Source organism: Gopherus flavomarginatus, chromosome 7, assembly GCF_025201925.1.
Source record: "Gopherus flavomarginatus isolate rGopFla2 chromosome 7, rGopFla2.mat.asm, whole genome shotgun sequence".
Classification (NCBI taxonomy): domain Eukaryota; kingdom Metazoa; phylum Chordata; order Testudines; family Testudinidae; genus Gopherus; species Gopherus flavomarginatus.
Window position 1 is genome coordinate 91176891 of NC_066623.1, and position 25724 is coordinate 91202614.

At 43.7% G+C, this 25724-nt stretch overlaps 1 protein-coding gene across 2 annotated transcripts in view; it reads right to left on the bottom strand.

Moving 5' to 3' along the window:
- Positions 1 to 23818, bottom strand: part of PTGFR (prostaglandin F receptor) — a 33311-nt gene extending 9493 nt beyond the window's left edge. Inside the window, exons 1-2 of one of the 2 annotated variants that reach the window (XM_050961896.1) lie at positions 23572 to 23818; positions 20207 to 20724 (exon numbers count right to left, since the gene is read on the bottom strand). In XM_050961896.1, the coding sequence (XP_050817853.1) occupies positions 20207 to 20665 (459 nt within the window). In that variant the 5' untranslated portion in view covers positions 20666 to 20724; positions 23572 to 23818. Of the gene's footprint in view, positions 1 to 19885; positions 20725 to 23571 lie in introns of both variants that reach the window. The other variant, XM_050961895.1, reaches the window with a different exon arrangement.
- Between the last annotated feature and the right edge of the window lie 1906 nt (positions 23819 to 25724).

Consider the following 25724-nt stretch of genomic DNA (forward strand, 5'->3'; position numbering starts at 1 on the left):
TGTACCGTACATAAAGCTGCAACAGTCAGTACAAGCTGCCTAGAAGATTCAATTTTGTAGCATTTTATCAACAGTGGAATTAAGAAGTCGTATACATCTTTTATCGACAATGTTATATTCCCTGAACCATAGGAGTTATCAAAGATGTGCTGACACCAACTTACCTATAGCACTGCTATAAAAGTGTCACAGCTTGTAAATGGAGAATGGAAGTTACTGTTGAGCCAAAACAGAGTCCATGCAATAATTACATTTTTATTTGATTTCTTATTTTATATTAGTCAATTAAAAAGCAAGGAGTTCTCAGAATAACATCACATGGTGCATGTGCTTCTGCTGCCACTCACATATACACACCTAGTTTTACACTGCAGTATTTACAACAATATTTGGACTACAGCTTCTATTTTTCCCTAATGATCTCTTCCTCCCTATTTTAGAAACTATGGGCCATATCCTCATCTGGTGTAGATGGGATGTGCTCTTTTGCACTAACTGTGCATGTGGCCCTTGTAGTTAAATTAAAACCAAGCGTGTGGCTTTTCTATAGAACTGTGGATAAGAAAGCTAACAGGAGAAAAGGAAATGTTGCACCTGTTTTATTGTTCGTTTGTTTTTAAAAAGTGAAAGTGACGTCAGTAGAACTATTTGTATGAGTAAAGATTACTCACGGGAATAAGGGCTACAAGAACAAATCTTAACAAATGAAAAATAAATGGCCTGATTCTCCTTTCTTTTCCATGGCTGTAAATCAGGAATAATGCCATAAAGTTAACTGTGTAACACTTGTACTAGAGCAGTGCTTCCCAAACTGGGATTCGTGAACCCCTGAGGGTTCGCACATTACAGGTGGTTCACCAGAAAAAATTCCCTAATGGCGGCCAAAGGACCCCAGGCCTGGGAGGTAGCAGGTGGGACCTGGTTGCAGGGCAGACAACCTGAGCCTCATGGAGGGCTGAGCAGGCAGCCGAGCCCCAGTCAGTGAGGGGGCAAGTAGCCCAAGCCTGTGGCAGTTGGTGTCGGTAGCCTAAGCCCCAGCAGTCAGTTGGGGGTCAGCATCCCAATCCCCATGGAGAGCGGGGCTGGGCAGTTGGGGCTGGGCAGCCCAAATCCTGGTGGTCAGCAGGGACCGGCAGCCGGAGCTCAGTGGAGTGCTGAGCGGGCAGCCTGAGCCCCTGTCAACGGGGTCCAGCAGCTCAAGCCCCACAGAGTGCGGAGCCGGCACCCCAGACCCCAGCATGGGGCCAGCAGTCTGAGCCCCATGGTGGGCAGGGCAGTGGCTGGGACCCAGGCATGCAGGTGGCAGCTCAGACCCCAGTCCTTGGCAGACTGGGGAAGCTGGGCGGCATGACAGGCAGAGTGAGTAGGGGCCGGGCTATACGTGGGGGGTGGTCCAGGCTAATTTGTCCCTCACGGGGCACCCCTGAGGACAGACCTGGTGGCAGAAGAAAAGGTGTTTGCATGCCATACCAGCCGGAACCACATTGTGTCCAGTGTAGCAGCATTAAGGTGCCTCAGTAATTCAATACCAAGTCATTCTCTCTGTAATGCTGTTTTGCTTCAATGAGACGTGAGTGAATCTTCTCATTTTCTAGTTTGTTGGTGGTTAGCAGTCCCTCTGAGTTATTTTTATTAGAACTTTTGTACACCAGTTCAATGGAAAAGTGGCTTAAAAAGGAAAGTGTAAAGACGCAAGAATCAGCTAGTGTTTCCTCAAGTCCACACTGTGGAAAATCTAGGTCTAATGATCATGATAGTCCTGGAGAGTCACTTACAAAGAAAAGAAAACATGATGATGATTATATAAAATATGGCTTTACATGTATTGGTGATCAAGAACATCCAAAACCACTGTATGTGATTTGTGGTGATGTTCTAGCAAACAGCAGCCCCAAACCTTCTCTACTTCAGCGCCATTTAGAAACTAGGCATCCTGCACAACTCAACAAGCCTGCTGATTTTTTCAAGAAAATTAGCTGAGAGGAAAAGTGACATTACCAGTTTTATATCCAAAGCAAGTTCTGATAATGAAAATGCACCTGAAGCATTATACCGCGTGAACTACCAAGTAGCAAAAGCATCAGAAGCCAATACCATAGCAGAGAGCTTGATTGGTCCATGTATAAAAGACGTAGTTCATTGCATGCTCGGAGAAAAGGCTGCAAAAAGGACTAACATGGTACCTTCGTCCAACAGTATGTTGTCACGAAGAATTAATGACGTCAAATAATGTAGAGACTACAATTGTACATAGAGTGAAAAATAGTCCATATTATGCTATACATTTGGATGAATCAACTAATGAAGCTAATCTAGCTATTTTGCTACTGTTTATACATTATGTGAATGAAGGTATGGCTGAAGAAGGCTTGTTGTTTTGCCGACCACTGGAAGAATGTACAACTGGAGAAGATATCTTCAGTCTGACTAATGCATATTTTCAAGAAAAGGAAATAGGTTGGTCTCGTTGCCTAGGCATTTGCCCTGATGGGGCCACATCAATGACGGGGAAGTATACTGGATTTGTAGCTCGAACAAAAAAAGGTTGCATCAAAAGTCTCTCAAACTCATTGCAGTATCCATAGACAAGCCGTCGCAACAAAACACATGTCTGAGGGACTGAAGGAAGTGCTGGACCATGCAGTGAAAATAGTGAATTTCATAAAATCACAGTCAACAAATTCCAGAATATTTCACACACTTTGTGAAGAAATGGGTAGTATACACAATTGTCTGTTGACCCATACTGAAGTTAGATGGCTCTCACAGGGCAAAATCCTTGTGTACTTGTTTGAGCTTAGAACAGAAATCCTAGTTTTTTTCCCCCCAACAGCCACCCTTTCCACCTTGGCAGCTGTATGGAAAATAAAATCTGGCTCCAGAGCCTAGCTTATTTAGCAGATGTTTTCTCAAGAATTAATGACTTAAATTTATCTCTTCAGAGCCTCAGTATAACAGTTTTCAATGTGCAAGAGCGAGCTGAATCCATGATAAAGAAGTTGCAGTTCTAGGAAAGTTGTTTGGAAAACAATCAAACTGAGGGTTTCAGTAATCTTCATAACTTCCTGGCAGAATATAAACTTCAGTTGGATCAGTGCACTAAATCCAATATACCTGCACACCTAAAAAGGACTTTGCACAACTTTCAGGGAATACTTTCCAGCTATGTCAGGCAATAATGACTGGATTCACAACCCTTTTGATGATACCACTTTCTCAACGCAGATCTTGAACACTGAGGAAAAAAAGAAATTGATTGAGATCTCCTGTGAGTAGGAACTGAAAAGGAGTTTCAGAAATCTGTCATTGATCAACTTTTGGCTGAGTTTAAGTAACAAGTACCCCCTTCTTGCAGAAAAAGCTACTACAGTTTTATCATCATTTTCAACAACATACTTGCGCGAGAAAGTGTTTTCCTCATATGCACATCTAAAAACCAAATACAGAAACAGACTTGATGCCAAACCAGACCTGAGACTATCTTTCTCCAGTGGTTCCGGACTTCCAAGAACTATGCAGAGCAAAGCAACACATCCATCACACTGAGGAAATTTAAACTTAAATCCCTGGAAATATTCATTTTTATGAGGGAGTTCATGAGATTTCACAATTTAGTGACAGGTGTTCACAGGTTGTTAAAGTTTGGGAACCACTGTACTAGAGGCAAATGAGACGCAAGGGGGCAGATTCTCAGATGGTATAAACTAGCATAGATCTGTCTGATGGTATACCAAATCTACTCCAGGTAGGAGTCTGGCCCAGTATGTGTACATTCAAGTCCATGTCTATTTGCTGCTAATATGTATTCACTTACATACACCAATTCACTGATTATCCTTCTGAACACAGTTACCTTGAGAAAGAGCAGTCACGCACTAGGTAGGTGTGAAGGACACTATCCTGGGAAAATATATGGTGAAGAGAAGTGCAGAGTTCTAGATAGCTGGTGCTACCAATTAGGAAAATCAAATATCCAAAGTTCAAAAAAGATTCTGGTGTCCAGGTTTGCCTGAGGATACCCAGACTACGGAGGTCTTATGGTTAACACAACTTGGCTGGAGATCTGGGTTCCATTCCTAGCCCTGCCATGGCCTTCCTGTGTTACTTTGGATAATTCATTTAATCTCTGTGCCTTAGTTTTCCCCATCTGTAAAACAGAGTTCAACATAACTCACAGGAGTATTGTGAAGCTAAAATCATTAATGTTTGTGAGGTGCTCAGATACAGCAGTGTGGTGAGAAATGCCAGAGGAAAAGCCTACAGTTGTATTAATAGATTTCCAATCAAATAATAAAAGGTCACTTTTATTATTAGTGAGTCAGTTGATACATTAAAATGTCTTAGGACAGAGAATACTGCTGTATGCACACACTACTGTTCAAGTATCACATTTGTATACAGTTTCTCAACTCAGATCAGAGAATTAGAAGTGGTGTCACTGATCATCCTGTAAAGTTCCTGGGACAGATTCTGATCTCACACAAATGTTATACAGTTGTAACGTCAAGGAAATTATTTCAGCTTTACGTCACCATAATTTTGATTAAAATAAGACTCCATGGTAATCTGCTGTCTGACAATCCAGCTACTTCTGACCTAGAGGTGTAAGCAGTTCTTGGTGCAGTTGTTGAGCTGGCCAGCACAACCCTCAGCCCACGCCGCTTTCTGCAGTCCCCGTTAGCCTGGAGCGGTGAACCGCGGCCAGTGGGAGCTGCAATCGGCCGAACCTGCGGATGCTGCAGGTAAACGAACCATCCTGGCCCACCAGCAGATTTCCCTGTCAGACCGCATGCCAAAGGTTGCCAATCCCTGGTCTAGGACCTACACACGGGCACCAAATTGTGCCCAGCAAGAGACCACAAGGAGGAAGCTGTCCACCCCAATCTTGGCTCTTTTGAAAAAAAATGATGGGCCACTCCTGGAGCATTCCATAATGGGGCACAAATATGTCTTCTGCATGTTATCCCCTTGTACACCCCTGAAATGGCTAGTTAGCACACTAGTTAGTGTAAGCACAGGACAGTGACTAGCCACTTGAGTATAAACCCACCTTGACCCTGCGGGTATGTACTCAGGGCAGCTAGCCTGTGCCGCCACTTGTTGCTGTCTGTGCTTCCATGACTACACTACTCAATGAGTAGGTTCATGCAAGCTGGGACTCACACCCCTAGTTACAAGGGTAGATGTAGCCTTAGTGCATGGCAAGCTAGTGCAGGGTAGATTTACACCATGCCTTGCCACAAACTACGTGTTTGTGTAGACAAGCCCTAAAATCAGTTACAGTCTCAATGTTCTTGGGTTATCTGATTGGAAAGCGAAGAAATTTTGAAGCTGAAAATAGTAGATAACGCCACATACAATGCAATGGCACATAGTGCCCAAAAAGATGCCAGCTAAAGAAACTGCCCTTGTAAGACTGTTTATAAGGCGTGAAGAATGAGGTTGTTACATGTAGTATTTTTTATAAATATCATATGCTCCTTAGGTTTCAAGTCTATTATTTATTATGTAAGAATTCAATATAGGGCTGAATTCCGTAAGTGTTCCTTGCTCCTACTGACTTAAAGGATGCCACAAAATCAGACTCGTGCTCAGAAGGAGCATACAAAGGGGTGAGGGGAAATCATAATTACATAATGGAGGCCTTTTCCCCTCCCTCTCCTTTAGGATGCAAAAAACACTCTATGCATTGATGTGGGGCCCAATCTTGCAAGCCCTTGATGCAAACGTCTCACAAGGACTTCAAGCAGTCTACTGATTTGTGAGCCAGTGAAACCCACTGTTCAGTGTGTTGTACATTCCCATCTAATGACTAGTCCACAGAGTTAACGTGTTGGCTGCCTGCTAGAAGAATTATTCCCTTAGCTCAAAAGGCAGGCTGCTGCTTTTAGCTCTGGCAATCATGGGTTTGACCTCTGGTTGTAACCCACAGTGGTGGTCATTAGAAAGACAGAAATGGACATTTATTCATAGTTATCTGTTTATAGTACATGTGTCTTGTAGGGTTGAGAAAACAAAAGATATATTTTAAACACTAGTGGCCAAATCCTCATGTACATTCATTTAAGCCAATGGATTGATGGCGATTTAGAATATCTACAGATCTGGGCCTAAGCAAGAGTGAATGTGCCTTTTTTTAGTGTTGTAAAATATTCTCAAAACTCTAAAAAACTGGCTCACTTTTATTCAAATAGCTTTACAGAAGTGTTTGTTAAAGGCTATGCACTGAAACAGCAGGGAGAGTGAATCACTATTACATTTACTTGTTGGAATAAATAAATTACAACTAAATACATTTTATTTTTTAACTGTTGACAAACAAATTAATCACACTATAAATCCTAATAAGGATGGTCATGAAACTGTTTTATCTTTTATTATTAAAGAGAGACGAGGAAAAGAGATCTAAACTTCATTTAAGGATGATTTATTTTTCTCTCCTCTCCTCAGGCTTCAGAGCTTGAGCTCCAGCCCAAATCAAAACTTCAAAGCGCTATCTGCAAAGCTATTTTTAAAGCACAAGTGGGAGCCCCGCTAGCCTGAGTCTGTTGACCAATGCTGGGAGGCTCACTTCCTCAGGCTGTGTAGGCATAGCCAGAGAGAAAGTACAGTCTCTGCCCCAGAGAGCTTCCAAGATAAGTAACTGGCTGCACTTCAACGGTGAGTGAATACTGTTATGTAAATATAAGATGTCATTATTAAGATAGTTTTAAAGAGTGTTAAAAGCTGGAAAAGAACCTGCAATAAGTAAATTTCATAGCTAGCACTTGGTCTCCTATCACTATGATATTCAGCAAGCAGAAACACAGAGGTGGCTGAGAGAAGTTAGCTAGAGCAAAGTGAGAAGCCAAGAAGAGGATTTAAATAATGATCTCTCAAATATGAGCTGATCCTGCAGTCAGGGCCGGCACTTCCATTTAGGCGACCCAGGCGGTCACCTAGGGCGCCAGGATTCGGGGGGGTGGCATTTTGCTGCCCTCAGCGGCAATTCGGCACCAGGGGGGTCCTTCTGCACTCCGAGTCTTCGGCGGCAATTCCGCGGCGGGTCCTTCACTCGCTCCGGGACCCACTGCTGAAGTGCCCGAAGACCGGGAGCATGGAAGGACCCCCCGTCGCAGAATTGCCACCAATGACCGAGAGCATGGAAGGACCCCCGCCTAGGGTGCCAAAACCCTAGCACCGCTCCTGCCTGCAGTACTGTTTGACATAGCTTTAACAGCTGTTTAAAGAAAGCAATAATTAATCTATAATCATCTTGGGGAGGGGAGATCAGGATTTCACATTAATACCAAAATTAACTATCCATAATGATACCTTGGACAGCTTGGAGTATCGATATTACAGAAATAGTATAAGACATTAATTTATCAAATTAAAACTGGCTAATATGGAAGAATTGCTGGAAATGTTCCATGCAAACTTATTTTGGGAAAGAAGGTTTAGGTCACATATTTACCATTTAAAGAATTTATCAGCCCACAGGACAAAGATGCAATCTCAGTCTAGGCAGCTATCCAAAATTGATTATTCAGTATATGATTTTTCAAGCAAAAAAGACCTGAGTGCATAACTATCTTAGCCAAAGAACATGGCCAATTCTACAATAACTGAATACAAATTGGAATGTTTCCTATTTTGGATCAAATAGCAAATTATAAGTCTTTAATGAAATGAGCAAGTCTTGAAGTTTACTAACTGCAGGCATGCAAGACAGAGATAGATATTAAATCTGGGTGGAGATCAGAAATACTCTTTTATGGAGGATTTCAAGATTTTGTAGTTGCTTTCATTTTGATTCAGAATAAAACCCAAAGCCCAAACTTTCCAGGAAAGGATTTTTTTAAGAGTTTTGAAACATTTTGTTTTGACAAAAATGAGAAACACTTCAATTTCAGTTAATTTTTATTTTATAATATAGTAATCCTCACTTAAAGTCATCCCAGTTAATGTTGTTATGTTGCTGATCAATTAGGGAACATACTCATTGAAAGTTGTGTAATGCTCCCTTCTAATGTTGTTGTGTAGCCGCCTGCTTTGTCTGCTGCTTGCAGGAAGAGCAGCCCATTGAGCTAGCTGGTGAGGGCTTGGAACCAGGGTGAACTGGCAGCCCCTTAATTATCAGCTCTCCGTTCCCCTAAGTTTCCTGTGCAGCAGCTGCCCAGCAGGCTAGCAATTGCAGCTGTCCCTCCCCCCACTGCCATGTGCGGCTCCTGCCCTCTGCCTTGGAGCTGCTCCCCAAGACTCCTGCTTGCTGTGGGGGGGAGGAAAGAAGAGAGGGGCTAATGTCAGGGTGTCCCTCTCCCCTCTGCTCCTGCACCCCGCTTACCCCATCTTCCATAGAGCAGAGGGGACATACCACGGCTCAGGATGGAGGGAGCTTGCAGCAGCTGTGGTCTGAGCAAGCTGATCTAATTAACAAGGCAGTGTACTTAAAAGGGGAAATGCGCATATCTCCCTCCATTCCTGCTGCCTTTAGAGTGAGAAAGTTAACCCTTGAGGGCTCAGCCAATTGCTAATTCATCATTTAGCAGTAAGGGAAATATCCCACCCTCTGACTCCTCCACCTCAACCAAGCTTCACAATCATCATCATCGTGTACCAGTATTAAATTGTTTGTTTAAAACTTATACTGTATATGTGTAGATATATATATAGAGACAGAGAGAGACAGAGAGTCTTTTGTCTGGTGAAAAAAATTCCCTGGAACCTAACCCCTTCATTTACATTAATTCTTATGGGGAAATTGGATTCCCTTACCATCGTTTCACTTAAAGTTGCATTTTTCAGGAACATAACTACAACGCTAAATGAGGAGTTACTGTACCACCAAATTTAAAAATCAAACCAAAACATCATTTTGAAAGGAAAAAAAATCAAAACATTTTGTTCCAAAAAATGGCAAAAAAAATGGGCTGCTTTAACATAGAAAAGAATTCCTACATTCTCCTACCCTGCCTTTCCCAAAATAAAATTTTGTTAAAATCATCTTTATTTTGCAAAGCATTTCCATTTTGATGGAATTGTGTTTTTCAAATGAAAACTGTTCCACTGAAGTTTTTTCAACTAGCTCTAGTAAATATGAACAATGAGGGTGAGACTCAGAAATAATGGTTTGGCAAAACCCACTCCCATGCCAGCTGCTGGTTAAGTCAGGGTGATGTCACTAATTTATCAGTCTCAGTCTGATAAGTATCTGATAAAACCAAAAGCTCCTCTCCCCTTCCAGAGCCACTTGGCTGCTGCAAGAGAAGAGATTTTCTACTCTTCTACCAGAGCCTTTTTACTACTGTGATGACCGTCTTCATCTGGCTTTCTTCTCCTTCCAGCCCCCTGAGTGTTGTACTGCCAGATCTGGAGAAGAACAATTTCTTAATAGCCTGTGAGTAAACTACACCATGACTACTTTTAGAAAGCATTCAAAGATACCTCATTCGAAACAGTTTGAAAACTGACATGAACTCTACATAAACTCACATAAATAAGTTGAAAATATTTCTCCTCCTCTGTATACCATGGCTAGTCTAATCTCTGCAACCCAAATCAGTCCCATACAGCAAATTATTTCTCTGAAAGGCTGAGGCCAATTGGAATTTTACCAAACTTGAGAAAAAACAGATCACTTATGAAGACAGACATTTGTGAAACTCTAGCATTACCCTAGGTATATAATAGAGCGTAAGCCCATGATTTAATTCTACACAGTGCAAAAAATATATACAGCTATTTATAGTCAATTCTATGTAATGTGATGCTGTGACTGAGAAAGATATGGCATAGTTATGGTTCCACCACAGATATATTTTATTTTATTCAAAGAAACTATATTTCTGAGGGTAGGGTGGGAAATCATTAAATTAAAGGCTGTACCAGTCCCAAAAGTGGCATAAACTAGTGTAACTCCAGTAAAATCAATGGAACTATGCAGATTTACATGAGCTTAGGATCTGCTCAATGGTTCGCATAGCTACCTCTCTCCAAATAAAGCATTGCAAATTCGGTTTACACATGTGTGCAAGCATCAGGAAATTCAAAGCTCTGATTCCCACAGCAACCATAATTATTTAAGTATGGTACTATATGAGGTTTCTGTGTATGTATATATGGTACTATGGTTTAACTGTGGCTGCTGCAGAAATCAGAGCTTTGAATTTCCTGATGTTAGTTTGTAAATTGAAACAAGCAAATTTGATATAAATTTAACAGACATTCCTCCAAACAAACACAAACCAAAAATTCTTTCTATACAACAATTCCTTTGTACTGACGATAAGCAGCTGAAATTTCAGCCAAAACAGCCAATTTTTCCCCAGAAATTTATAAACACCTAAAAACACAGGCTCATAAAAAGGTTCATAGCAATGTTCCAATAATAAAACTATTTAGTACATTAGCAGTTCATTCAGAGGAAATCAAACGGGAATGATAATTGAATTCTCCCTATGCTAAAGGACATACTCTAAAAGCTGTCTGACCATCCAGAGCCCACCAGATCAGGAAGAATGAGTCTGTTTCTCTCAATGAAGCTTGCAAGCCTGATCAACACACAACAGAAGATTTATTTTTCCATAAGGTCTCAGAAAAGACTGTTTTCAGTCTCACAGATCCTCCTACTGAGCTAAGTAGCAGGTCTGAAGAAGAAAATCTCTAGAGGACAGTAATCTTTATAAAATTGATTCTAATGAGTAAAGATAATGAGCCAGATCCTGCAGACATTTTTCAGGCAAAAACCTCTCTTTTCTTTCCCCTATAAAATTAGTTCACTTCTTTTAGATGAGGTGAAAGATGTAAGCTCTTGAAATGGGCTTGAATTGGGACTATGTGCTGGATTCATTAGAGTAATGTCTATTTCTTTTTAAGCTTGTGCACCAGGTCAGCATTTTCCTTGGATGGGTCAGCCTGCTGCAGAGCCAGGTGGTAATGTTAGCAAGGTCTGGCACTAAATTTATCAACTTTCTCCTATCAAGGCATTTTGTCTTTATCTTTCCCTTTGCAGCAGAAAAAAGAACCAAGTATATCAACCTACTAGTTTTCAAACATCTCAAACTAACAAAAGTAAGGATAAAAGTAGATTTGTTTCTACCAGTTCTATTTTAAACTCTCGAGTTTGCTGAATAGAAATAATAAGGGTGCCATTTGTGACACTGTTTTTTTCTGTAGTTGCAACTTTTAAAGAGCTACTTGGCCAGATGAGTGAAGAGATTTAATATTACCACCAACAATCTTCAGAAACACATTTGTACCAATTCAAAGACTAATTTAGCCTTATTCAAATAAAAAGTTAATTATTTTTCATTGGGATGCAGCATCCTCTAGAAAGTTAGCCTGAAGCTCATGAAATAAACACCTAAATCCCTTCTTTATGAAATTTTCCATTCAGAAATACTTGCCCTCTCAAATGTATGATTCAGCTACCAAAAATCAACTGCCAGAGACCATAAGAGAGAATCTATTGTACTTTAAAGATATTTTATTTTGCCAGGAAATAAAAGGAGATTCCGGGGCAGGGGGGTGTTTGTTTGTTTGAGATAAACTGCAGAAAGAAAGCAATGAGCAGATATAAAGGCGATGAGATTTCGTACATATCAGCATAAGGTAATATGGAGATTTAATCAGCCAAGACACAAAAGTGTGATACAGAAAGCAGTAATACAGAGACAGACTTCAGGGTTAGCATGAGAAATACATTGGATATAAATCTGCAGGGTAATACCACTGTATTAAAACACATATACACACACGTACTAAAGTGATATGTATAGAAGTTCTTGTAAAACAAAGGCGGTAAGAATGCTTTCTACTATACTAGTAATAAATAAGGGCCAGATCCTCAGCTGATGTTAATCAGTGAGCACCACTGACCTCCAAGAACCTTTGCTGATTTACATCAGCTGAGAATCTGGCCCCAGTGATGGAATTCTACATGCGGCAGCCGCAGCCCAGAACAGAGGCAGTAAATTGTACTCCAACCATACAGCCTCCTTCACTAACATGCCCTTCCCTTCTCACCTCATAACAAGAGGCACAAGGGCATGCAGAAGAGCCATTTTGCCAGCTGTACTCTACCCAAGGAACTTTCCCTACATGTGCTATTCTCAAGGTGGCCAGTTCCAGGCAGCTTAGGGTCCCTTTAAACTAGCTAAACTGGGGGGAGGGGGGAAGCTAACCAGAATCGGGACTCAGGGGCCTTGAAACCCAGCTCCCTGTCGTAACTACTGCACCACTCCGGCATTTTAATAAAGATAATAAAAGGACAATGAAGAGTTATGGTAAGTTCAGAGAACTGCAATTAAAATAAATGGAAAAGATGTTTCTCTATAGCCGGAATGTGATCCTGTACAAAAATGTACTCTCAGACCCATCCCATGTGGAATTACAGGAAGTACATTTTACTCCTCCAAATAGCAAAATATTGAGAAATGCAATTACCCCTTCAGCCACAGAGAATTTATGTGACAAAGTCAGAATCTCCTCAGATGAATGTAGCTTCAAAAACGAGCGGTTTCAAAAAATAGGTTAGGTAGCATGTCACCGTCAAAAGAGCAGCTCTGTGTAGCAGCGTATATTGTTATTGACATGCATGCCACAAAATGCTGCAATTCCTTCTGCTTTCTTGGAAATCCAACCTCTTGGGGCCAAACCATGCTGACCTTACTCATAAAAAAAATTCCCCATTTGCTTTTATGATTAAGAATGAGCAGGAATTGCCCTTTGGCAACACAAAACATGACTTGACACAATCTGGTTCAGCACAGAAGTTGTGTGTTAACATTTTTGGAAAATATAATCTGAAAGACTGTTTCATGATAATCAGGCAATCCACAACAAGCATAGAGTCACTGGGACCATTCATCCCACACGTGGGTCATGCCCATACAGGGAACAGTAAAATATATGAGTTTCTTCTTCTGGAGTTTCCTATGAATTCTCCCATGATGATGAAAGAGGAATGGAATGAGCAGGATGTTCAGTTCCCCCAAACTAGCAGATCCTCCAAGAGCTGCATTACTCCAAGGGAGAGCATGGAAACTGTGCTCTGCACTGCATCTGCACTCTCTCCTGCTCCCTTGAAGCCAGGCTCCCGCATGACGGCAGAAAGCAAATCCTCACAGCCCTGCTCATCACTGACCTGCTCATTTCTGGCTAGGAAGCATAAGAAAGTCACTGCCTCAATGGACATTAGGTAAGAGTCATGAGTATTTTTATTATTATGCACATATTTGTACTGCACAAGCCCCTAGAGGCTCCAACCAAGATTGAGATCCATTGTCCTAGATGTTGTACTTACACACAGAAACAGACAGTCCCTGTGCAAAGAGCTTGCCATCAAAACAGAATACTTTGGCACAGAAGAAAGACTTAATATTTAAATCATATATGTAAAAGTATTAACTACAAAGAGAAAAAAGTTATATTGCATTTAAATATTTAACAGTGGGTATCAATCAATGGATAGATGTGCAATATTTGGGAATATTGGTTTTATAATGAAAACTGAATATCTTCATTTAGAAAGTAGGTGCCATTCAGTATTACTGAACCAGAGGAGAAAGTTACACATAGCAGTGTGCACGTAGCAGTTAACGATAAACTCGATTAGAACTAAAAACAAGATGTGCAGTTCTACGGAGGTAAACTCCTGCCTTTGTATTTGTAATCCTTATCCTCCACCACCTTCACCGCCATCATTTTCCCATCCCAGACTTTGTCACACCTCTACCTAACTCATGTCAGCACAACTCCCACTCACATCAAGCTCTCTAATGTACTAGTTCTTCAAGACAGAGAGTAGAACCCCAGTCCATTGACTTCAGTGAGAAAGACTCCCATTACCTTTTCTTTAATATGAAATGTAGCATACGTTTGGCTACTCAGGGAATCAACAGCAAATAATAATTCATGATAAATTGATGGAAAGCCCTTTTGGAAAGCTAGGACTATATTTAAAAGGTATTCTTACTTGAAATATTAGTAAGAATCCCCTACATTGGTGGATAAGTGTGATACAAATATTAATTTAATATTTTGCTAAATAATATGTCTGATTTGATGCCTTATCTTTTTCATTCAGGTGCATATTATATTATATCATCTAAAGCAAATAATTTATCCAAAATCTATTTATAAATCCCACTTGTCAAAAGCGTTTAGGAGAAGATCAAAAATATTTGACTATTTGGCTTTCAAATACAGGACAAGGAACTGAGAAAGTGATGTGCACCAGACAACATAAATTTAGAAGGGATGGAGTCTGGATAAATGGATTTTATTATGTACTGTATATACATATATGCATGATGCTTGTGTTCTGATTTATGAAAGCAAAACTCCACCAATGGACTAATAAAATGGCATGTGTTCCATCATAGCTATTCAGTTCCATTCAAAGAACAGGTGGGTAGCAGAACAGCCCAGACTAGCCCGATACATATACATGCGCATAACTGAAGCCAGATGGAAAACATAGAATTAAGATCCCAATCCTACCAAGTGCTGACTGCCCTCAACTCCTGCTGAAGTTAACTAAAATTATGCCTGTTTTGACCAGAAAAAAGTAACTATATATTCCATTCGAAATTAGTTTATCTGTTTATGCCTGAATGAGGCTAAGAGGACATTCACTCTATTATATTATTCAGTTCAATGCTGAAAGTGTCTTTCGTATTCATATTCTCATTTACCCCAGATGATTTTCTTTGCCCGACTGAATATTCTTTGGAATCATCCCTAAAATGCCCCTTCAGTTCAGTACTACCATGAGAAATAATACTTACTGCTGAATTCTGAATATGTTGCAGATGTCTCCAGTTTATAACAACGCATTCTTGACGATATTTTATTTTCACTACCTATGTATGCTCCATTATGCTCTAATAAAATGCAGTAGTACTGTAGTTACCTTATAATGATGCGTTTATCTTCTCTGAACAACTTTTAAAATAAAACAAAAATGCCTAAGTGCTGACAAATCAGGAAATTAACTTTTATATCCTCAGTAGAATCAAAATAGTTAAAGACAGTAAATCCCCAGTCCTGCAAAGACTTACAAATGTGCTTAACTTTATGAATAGGCACATAGAAGTCACTCTATGGCCAGGGTCTAGACCATCCATTCCATTCCTCTACAAGAACATGGCTTAATCCCACAATAGAAGACATCAGGTTGTTAAAAAAAAGTTTATGCTGAAGTTTAGCCAAAAATGGCAAGTCAATACACCCTTATGTATCCATTTTACTAGCAATCTGGGAATTGCAACAATCTATGGGTTAAAGGACTTGTCTTTCACCTCAACACTTGGGTTTCTAAATCAAATGTGAAAGTGAGTTTGTGATTTTATTCTCATCCCCAAAGAACATTTGTCCACCCTGCAAAAGCCAGCACAATATTTGATGACAATCTGGCAAGCCTGGACTTGAGACATTCAGAGGGTGAATTTCAGAAGTGCTGAATATGCACAATGCAGTACACTGGCAGAGCTGTGAAGAAGATTTCGATAATACCTGCCAGTACTACCCACCTCTAACCAGAGCTGTCACTTCACTGAAGAACATATTTATATAAATTTTCAATTACAAAAATTAAGCATTAAGTCATTTGTCAGTATAAATCTCAAACAGAAGAGAGATCTAAACAGCAGGATTCAGAGTAAAGCTTATCAAGATAACAGTAATTCATATTTAACTACAACCTATATGATGCAAAATATTTTATCAAGAGTGCAACGATTTCAAAATATTTATGGGAGCACTCATCCATCTACAAGCTTTAGAAAAAATATGTGTATGTACTTAGGAGATTGAAAGTTCAGCATTTTTTCCTCTAGAACGGAGGCAACAGAAAGGGCACAGTAAGGAAACGAATGAGTGATAATGAAAACAATTAGAGTAGTTGTAATTCAGTGTTTCATCATATATTGCATAAACAAAACGTCTCTTTTGAATGAAAAGTCAGGTTAATAGTTCTTTTGACATTCAAAGTCCTTCTGGAATTAAATCAACTGCAATCTTTAAGGACAAATATTTTATCTGAAAATAACTACTGGAACTGGGTAATATACTGAGGTTTTTTTGACAAGTAAACTGATCACTTCAATTACTTTTCTGGATAGTCAATCTGCGCTTGCCTCAAATTTATTTCAGGACGTCACTGGAAGTAAGCGTTCATTAAAAAAAAAAGCCTACATTATTATCCTGAAGACTTCGTCCACAAAGTATGTATGAGAGACATGAGACTGACAATAATGTTACAAAAAGCTAAGATTAGTTTAAACGGTATTGTGGTGCAAGTCTAGAGAAATCAATAAAAAAAACAGAGGGGAAATTCTTTTGACCCTTTTGAAGTCAATGGCAAAACTCCCTTTGATTTCAGTAGGGCCAGGATTTCACCCCATGTCTTCACTGGTCTCTATTATAGCAGATACTCTTGTTCTGATCACACACCCGTTTTCCACCAGTGTAAGAGGAGCATAGGGCATAGGTGCTGATTTCCCCTCTACCTGGGGGGTACTCGACCTCCCCCTGCCCAGGCCCCAACCCCACTCCACCCCTTCCCCCAAGCCCTCGCCCCCATCCTGCCTCTTCCCACCCCCACTCCACCCTTCCCCCCCAAGTCCCCACCCCACCTCTTTCCTCTTTCCACCCCCTCTCCTCAGCATGCCTCACTCCTCCCCATCCCACCCCACCTGCATGTTTCAAAACTGCTGTTCATGGCAGGTGGGAGGCACTGGAGGGAGGGGGAAGGAGTGGTCAGCAGGGCTGGCAGCAGGGGAGAGGTGCTGGGGGGTAGGGAGAGCTTGGTTACAAGTGGGTGCTGAGCACCCACTAATTTTTCTCTGTGGGTGCTCCAGCCCTGGAGCACCCATGGAGTCAGCACCTATGGTATAGGCCCTCTTTCTAAAAGAAGAATTAAGATACAGTGTTGCTCATGTCTTAACATCCCTCACACTAGTACAAAGTTAAACTCTTTCAAAACAGTTTACGTGGTTAAGTTAAACCATTTTCATAAGTGTGTGAACATGCACACTATCCCCTGGGACCCAATTCAGATGTGCTTTATAATGCCATCATAGAACAGAGTAAGAAACTTTAGGATTCTTTACTATATGATAATCAAGTGTGTTCCAACTCTGATTACTGACATCTTTTATACCAGTGGTGGGCAACCTGTGGCCCCATGCAGCCCATCAGGGTAATCTGATAGCAAAATGTCTCCCGGCCCGCAGACGTCGACCACCTGTAGGCACAGCCTCCTGCAGCTCCCAGTGGCCGCAGTTCACTGTTCCTGGCCAATGGAAACTGCAGGAAGTGGCAGCCAGCACATCCTTGCAGCCCACTGCTTCCCGCAGCTTCCATTGGCCAGGAGCGGAGAACTGCAGCTGTGAGGGGCTGTGCCTGCGGACTGTCAACATCAGCAAAATGTCTCACGGCCTGCAATCAGATTACCCTGATGGGCCGCAGGTTGCCCACCCCTGGTTTATACTGACCTGACCTGCATTAAGCAGTTTGGAAGAACCACTGCAGCCAGTAACATGCAAGTACTAGGTTCTCTGCTGTGTTTTGGGGGATTGGCTTGGAGCACTAACTCCTAATGCTGATCTGCAACAAACTTTGCTAAAGCTCTGTTTAGACTACAACTAAACCAGGTCACTTATATGTAAACCATACTTGAAATTAAGCCATTACCAAAAACATCACGTACAGCTCAACCACTGTTCTTTAACGCAATTCTGAAACGGATTTAAAACCTATGAGTTGCATCAACATATTAGGCAGTGTGGCCAAGTGGGCAAAGCACTGACATGAACCCTATTCCAGCTCTGCCATTGATCTCCTGGGATACCTTGGACAAATCACTTCACCTCTTTGCCTGTTTCCCATCTGTAAAATGAGGATAATAAAACTTTCCTTTGTAAAGTGCTTTGATATCTAATGAGGAAAGTTGCTCTATAAAAGTGACATGACATCATTAACTATCTCTAAACTTTACCTCCTTTAAGACGGTTTACAACTTGTAGTGTGAAGTGGACTTTATAGGCCTCATCTGTGACCATGGTGCCCACCACTAACAACTGACAGAGCCCCCACACACACATACCATAACTCACATCAAGCCTGGCACACTCATTGTTGTCATCAGATATAACTCAAAGGTGTCACGTACGGTATCTTATGTAAACTGGTGACATGCTGGTCATGAGTATCATTGCATGATGTATGCACAGATGGGGTGTAAAGAATTGTGCCTGTGTGCTGGAAATGTGTTCCTAAAATATATTTTGGGGGCAAACTTGATAAACAAGTTTGGCTTGGACAAAGGACTATGGATTCACTTGTTTGTCCTCTGGCTTACAAAGCTTGGCCCAATGAAAGCATATTTACATATAAGGTAAATAAAGCTATCAAGCTAATTGAGAAGGGGAGAAGGCACTTAATCACATTGGAGGAGTGGAACAACAGAATCCACATCCCTAAAAAGCCTTCCTGGCTCTTGAAACAGAGACAATAGACCTTGGATAATATAAGTGGGGAAGGGGCTGAGGAGACATTTTAATTATCCTTCACTTAGGGGATGATAGCATGCAGCTGCCTTTGAGCCTAGGAAAGCTGGATCCTCTTGAACCGAAAGGCAAGAGTTGCTGGAGACTTAATGTAAGTGAGAAACCTGCTTAGACAAATATTGCAATCTGCTGAAATTGAGTTTTAATCACTAGGGCTATGCCTACACTGGCAATTGAACAACAAAAGTTTTGTCTTTTAGAGGTGTTAATGCCCCTCCCCGAAAGAAAAGTTTTGCCAATGACAAACGCCAGCATAAACAGCATGGCAATCTAATCTTCCACTCCCCGCTCATTGGAGATGGAAGTTTTTTGTCGGCAGGAGAGCCGACAAACAGCAGCTACATGGCATGACTTTTAGTGGCATGGCTGTAGCAACACAGCGGTGTTGCTAAAAGCTGTGTAGTGTAGACACAGCCTTAGAAGCAGGTTTGTTTGTAACCAGAGCTGTTTTTTGTTCTCGCTTAGTATCACTAAAATCTCTGTTCTTTGTTAACATACTTATTCGTTTTATTATAAAAACATCTCAGTGCTATGTATTAAAGTAGAGAGTGAATTCGCAACTAGCCAAACAGGCTGGTGTGTGCTCTGTCTCTTTAAAGGCAGTGAACTTAATTTCTGGGAGTGTCCACTGGGAGAGACTGGACACTGCAGAGAGATGTCTCTGGGGAACTCGGGTTCATCGATTGTTACCTGCGGCAAAGTTTAAACTGGCAGTGTCCTCAAGAGTTTGCTGGGAAGGCAGACAAGCTGCTGTGTCAGGGAGCTGACACACATCTTAGCAGCAGCCAACTTTCACTTGCTGAAGCTGAGATGGGTAACACAGGGGCTCATAATTCTGGGTACCCCACGCAAGACTCACACCATCCTCACTATAAGCATAACTACACATAAAGAGTTGTGAAACACAGTTTGGGACCTAACAGTGTTACAAGCACAGTATTTTCAGACAGGTCTACATGCGAAATTTTTGGGAATCTCCTACTGTTGCACTAACACCCATGTTAACCTTAGGTTAGACTGGAGACCAGTGTTTTAGCACTGCATCATGATACTGTAAACAGGCTTTTATGATCATCATATTCTGCTTACTGATAAATCTATTTCAGTTCTAGTCAGAAATGAAAACAAATACCATCTTTGTTACAGATGCATAGGTAAGACTGCCACATGCAATTGAAATAATAGGATGCTTGTAAGCATAACATATGGATGTTAAAAGTGTGGACTGTGGTGTTCACCATGGCCAGCCACTGTCAAAGACCTGCAGATAAAAACGACAAGCTTCAGACACAGATGTGCATTAAAAATTGGCAAACGTATTAGGCTCTTACCAGAAATGGACTCCAGCAAATGCAAGAGACACACATTATAGCCAATAGCTGAATGATCATTTCAAAATGATGAGATCGGCCTTGTCTTTGTTGACTTTTAAATTTGACTCTTAAGAGAGTAATTCCTGTGACAGCATTGCACAAGAACGAAACAGCAAGGGCTAGTAGCCCAAGGCAAGAAAAAAGTAATAGATAAAATCTGTCTTCCCAGTCCTCAATATGTTCTGTTTTATAGAAGCACCAGGTCCTCGATGCTTGAATTTGATATGCTCTAAAGCTAAGAATAGGCAGCAAAGCTATAAAAACAGCAAAGAGACATACCGTAGTCAAAATCATTTTTACATGTTTAGAAGTCATTTTTGTAGAATGAAATATTGGTTTAGTGACTCCAATGCAACGTTCAACAGCCATCACACTGCCCAGAAAGAGAGGGCACAGACCAAAGAATACCATACATATGCCAAAAACACTGCAGAGAATGTTTGATTGATTAAATCGAATCCAGTCTTTGTCAGAGGCATACACAAACACGGCAATAGTTCCATTGATGAGATGGCCAAAAAGATCTGTGACAACCAAACCACTAGCAAAAAGCAAAAAGGATGCTTTTGATTTCTGTCTAAATCTCTGATATGCCTTCATGAGAATTGCTATTGCAAGACTGTTGGATAAAATTCCCACTGTCATGAATATTATTGAAAAAAATACCGAAATCTTATTGTGTGCGTTGCAGGTTGTGTTTCCTAATCCATCCAGCACTGGTGATTTTGTACTGTTCATTGTTGGAAAAGTAGCTGCAGCACTCAATACATTTCAGCACTCGTACAATCAAAAGGCATCTGTAATATTGAAAAGAAAAATATTACAAAAGGCACATCACTCATTTGATATTTGAAACAGCCGCTCCAGGTAGTGGTGGAAATCTAATTTCCCTGACCTATCAGGTGAATGATGTGGCATAACATCTTTAAGCATTTACATCAGGTATAAATTGTAAATTTAACAGTGCTGGAGCCCTGCCAAAATTATCTCAGATTAGTAATTCTGTCACACCTGAGACAGCCTCCCAACTCTATCTTGTGTGGAGTGCACCACAAGATCAGGCACCCATATTCAAAACCTAACATTGTACCACGCAACTTTATCTCACAACCACCCCCAGCAGCATTCTCTATTGCCCACTCTTTGCTACCCGCAGTGACCAGAGTCAACGATGCCAGCACGCAGGGAAGGACTCGAGCGATTCTCTCACGCCAGCTGGGGCAGCAGCTAACGCACACCTCTAGGGAAAACCCCTCTGCGACCCAACCACTGACAGACCCATGCAAACCGCAGCACAGTAATCGTCCTGCGAGAAGGCGGGACTGGGTAAAGCAAATCCCCCTGCAAATTCGCACCCCCTTCCCCTGCTTGCAACGTCCCTACAAGAGGCGGCAAGCCTCCGCCAGACACCATCCGCGGTCTGCCCGGCCACTATCAATCAGCTGCAGCTCAAACAGCAGCAGCCGCGCTCCGCTTGCGATTAAACCCCGCGCACCGCACTACAGAACACACTAGCAGGGGCAGGAGTTCAGTGCGCCTTTCGGTGCAAACTGGGGTGCCGACGTCCCTCACCTCTTTGCAAAAGCGAGTTTCGCAAAGCTATTTAAATACAGCTAAAGAGCAAAGAAACCGAGAGAGACGGGACGGCAATTTACATTTGCCTAAACGCTGCCTTTTGTTAAGGAGGGGGAGGGTTGTTGGTTTTTTTTTTTTTTTTTTGCGTTACGGAAACAGACCCTAATATTAAATGAGTTAGGGACCCTGTCAACTCCTACCTGCGCTGAGTTCCCGGGACCCTGCACGGATAGAGCGGCTGGGCGCCTTCCTCTGCCTCTCACGCGAGCAGCAGCTCGGGGTTTGCGCACCCCGGCAAGTTTGCAAAAGGTGGAAAGTTGCTACGCGCTCCCCAGACCCTCCCTCCCTGCAGCCGGTTCCTCAAAGAGCTTGACCAATATCCCACTCCTCCCGCCAGCTGGATCAGCTCCGGGGCTTCCCACTCTGTCTTCGGTGTCGTGTACTCATGAATAGGGGAGCCAGCCACCGCTGCGCCCTTCCCCAGGGGAGAGAGCGAGCCCACCCGCAGCTCTGATCACAGCGCAGCCTACCTAGAGCAGAGCCCACCGCCGCACTGAGCCCGACCGCCCCCCTCTCCATCCCCTCCCGCCGGTCAGTCCAGGCGGAGAGTCACGCACAACCCACCCCGCAAGTCCCCACGCCCTGGAGCGTCGCTCTGCCCCGGATCCCTTCAGCCGCAAGACACCCTGCAGCCTTCACCGCCTCTCTGCATTAGCCCGAGCCTAGGCAGGGCCAGCCCCGCCAAGCCTTGTGCGCTCTCTTGGCCTCCCACGCTGAAGAGCCCCGTGGAAGTCAGGTGAGCAGGAACTACTCACGCAAGGCAGGCTCAGGCCAGCAACTGGCCGTAATACAACGAACCTGTGAAGTCTCCCATGCACTACAGCGATAGATAAAGACGGGCTAGATTAGGCAGTAGAAACCAACGGGAGCAGGAGTCTGCTGCCCTATGCCCATGAAGCGCTACATGCGGCAGAACTAATTTCTAAATCCCAGGGAATTGGGATGTTTGAAAACGCCAAGGGGAAAAGCGAATGCAAAGTATCGTCATTTTTAAATAGTGCCTCCCGGGTAACCCGCCCAGTCTTTTGCTCCCTCTAGTTTGTTAACGTTGTTCCTATTCAGAAGTGTGCACGAGTTCCTGCCCCGCATCCAGCGCCTGAAAACAGCCTGTCAGCAGCAGCCTGCACCACCGGTTGGGTACAGGCCGCCACTTCCAGCTAGCGCTTCGTTTTATCTATATTTAAACTGGGACTGCGGGACATGCTGGAGTGAGTCACACCGTAGGGTTGCCAACTTTGGTTGGACGAATTATTGGAGATCTATGACATCATCTTTAATTAAAAATTAATCTTTAATTGCTGGAGCCTCCAGGACAATCCTGGAGGGTTGGCAAGCCTAGTCACAGGGATCCCCATAGCATGTAACTCCGATGGTGGGAGTTCAGCCTTTGCCCTGCCAGCCACCTTCGCAAGGCGACAGCGAGTATCCCGGAGTGAAAAATCACTTCGGGCAAGACCAAGTTGTCTCCTACTCACTGCTCAGCCCAGGTGCTCGACGCTTTCCCCCGCTACTTTCCCCGCATTTCTTGCGACACACAGCTCTGCCCTCCAACTTTCTGAACTTTAAATGAGCATTGCTCAAGCAGCAAGCCGGCGGGGGAGATGGGCCTCTCGGGGGGGAGAGCCTGGCAGAAGCCGCTTTCAGCACACAGAGGAGTTGCAACAGCTGCTCATTTAAAGAGGCCGGATTTTACATTCAGGGCTTTCAGGAGTGCCCCGCAGACACGTGCGTCGCCCGCTGCTAGCGGGCAGCTGAGCATGGCTGTGCAGCTGCCTGGCAGCAGCTTCTGTTTCATTTCCTACCCCTCCCGCCCCAGCGCTGTTCCGCTGGGGGATGCCTGGCAGCCCAGGAGCGCCTGGCCTGGAACGGCGGCGCGAGCCAGGCTTCCAGCGACCCTCCCATCGGAGCCCCTCGCGCCCCAGGCTCAGCAGCGCGAGCCGGGCAAAGTTTGCCAAGCGGAGCAGCGGCGCTGGCGGCAGGGGGGAAGCGAAGCGGAGCCGCACATTCACCTTTAGTGTCTCCAGTGCCAAGCGGCGCGGCTCGCCCCCCAGCTCCAGTCTCCCCTTGCATGGCGGTGGGGGCTGCGCTGCTGCAGCCCGTTGCTCCGCGGCGCGCACAGTCCGCCCCGCTGGCCGCATGCTGCCCTCTGCATCGCACCAGCTGCGGAGGCTCCTGTCCCGCCGGGTTTCCCCGAGCCTTGCGCGCCGTCCCTCCCTCGGGGCAGGCGCTCACGTCACGCTGTCTGCACCCCCACCCAAACTGTCCTCCGCGGCGGGGCGGGGGGGCCTCCTAGGGCCGCTCCTGCGTAGCGTCTCCGCGGGCGGAGCCAGCCACGCAACTGGCAAAGGGTCCTTTGCACGAGTGACCGGGGAAGGGGGGGTGTCTCGTGGATACATCTGGTCCGTTTCCATGGAGCTTGGCACTAATAATGAGCAAGATGTTGCTTGTTTACTTCTGCTGGCAGCTGATTTAATGAGATCACAGACCAATATGTAGCACTTGACATCTTCAAAGCCCCGGATAGACAGGGCAGGGCTGCAGCTGCCCAGGGCAACCACCCCTCTCAGCCGCCCATCCGCATGGGCTGAGCATGCCAGGAGCCCGCACAGCCCCAGCTTCAGGAAGGGGGATGCTCTTCCTGAGCCCAGTGCTCCTTGACTTTGGGGGGGGGGCTAGGATTCCTCAGGAGCAGGGAGACCTCAGCCCTCCCCCACCAAACAGAGGAGTCTGAGGGGCAAAGGCTGCCCTCCTGCCACCTCTTAAGAGGGTCCTGTCAATGGATACACCTCTTAAAACTGCAGCATAGTCTCTAAAGTGAGTGGGGTGGCAACACAGAACTCTCCACTGGGCAGGATGGTGTTGGCAGGTGCCCCTCTACACATCCAGAGGCCCAGGCAGCACAGTCCCCCTCATAAGTGCAGCTTGGTCCAGGCAAGATGAGGGGTGACCGAGTGAAATGTGGCAGCAGCAGATGGAGGTCCCTATCATCTGGTAGCTCAGAGGACACGCAGCAATGGTAGTTAGATCAACCCTCTCCTTCCTCAGGCACCTAGAAGAGGTAGTGGCAGTGTACTAGAGTCCCCACTCCTCCCACAGCTGCCCAGAGGAATGAGCAGTGTCCAATGATGTTGTCATGTGTTATTGGAGCTAACCTCCATGTCGAACTAGATACAGGCCTATTGGTTAATCTGAGCCTACCAACAAATACTAATCCTCACAGTGCCCCATGTAAATGTTTTTTTACAGGTGGTGAAGCTGAAACACAAGTGACTTGAACACGACCAGACCATGAGCTGTTGGGATACCTTAGCTAGAATTGGGAATCAAGAGTTTCTTACTTCCAACACATGCTCAGACCGCTAGACACTGGTGCCTTACATCACTTTTGAGTTTGCATACAGGGGCGGCTCTAGACATTTTGCCACCCCAAGCATGGTGTCATGCCGCGGGGGCGCTCTGCCAGTCCACCGAAGCCACGGGACCAGCAGACCCTCTGAAGGCACGCCTGCGGAAGGTACACCAGAGCTGCGGGATGCCGTCCTCCCGGCGACCGGCAGAGCGCCCCCCGCGGCATGCCGTCCCAAGCACGCACTTGGCGTGCTGGGTTCTGGAGCCGCCCCTGTTTGCATATACTATGTTGGGGGAGTATAAACACAGGATGAAGGATAGCTTTGAGGTGTATCTTCCCCTGACTACAGAAGTGGTCCAAAACATCACAATTTACAATTTTACAGTTTGTAGCAACTAGGAATACTGTAATATTTTTGTTTGTGTGTTTTTATTGCGGAACAATCTCAATATCTGCTGACAGAGGAAGAAAGTTATTTAAAAATTAATTCACAAAGCCATTGCAATTTTCCCCTAATATCAAGCTTTTAGTCTCACTGCTAGCAAAGCAATTTGCCATGTGGCCCAATCCACCAGCCACATCATGCAGGCCAGCTGAATTCATTTATTTTCTAGTTCTTCCCTTCAAATAGTATCGCTGGTTACATACATAGAGAGTTAAACACACTATGTCCGTTTTTTTCATCTGTATAATATCTTTCAGATTTTGGCATCTTTCTCCATGATGGGCTGCAGTGATCGAAACTGCAACCACAACAGAAATAATTTCATTTTGATTCTGATCTGATTGGGACCAATACATTCTTAGAAATTC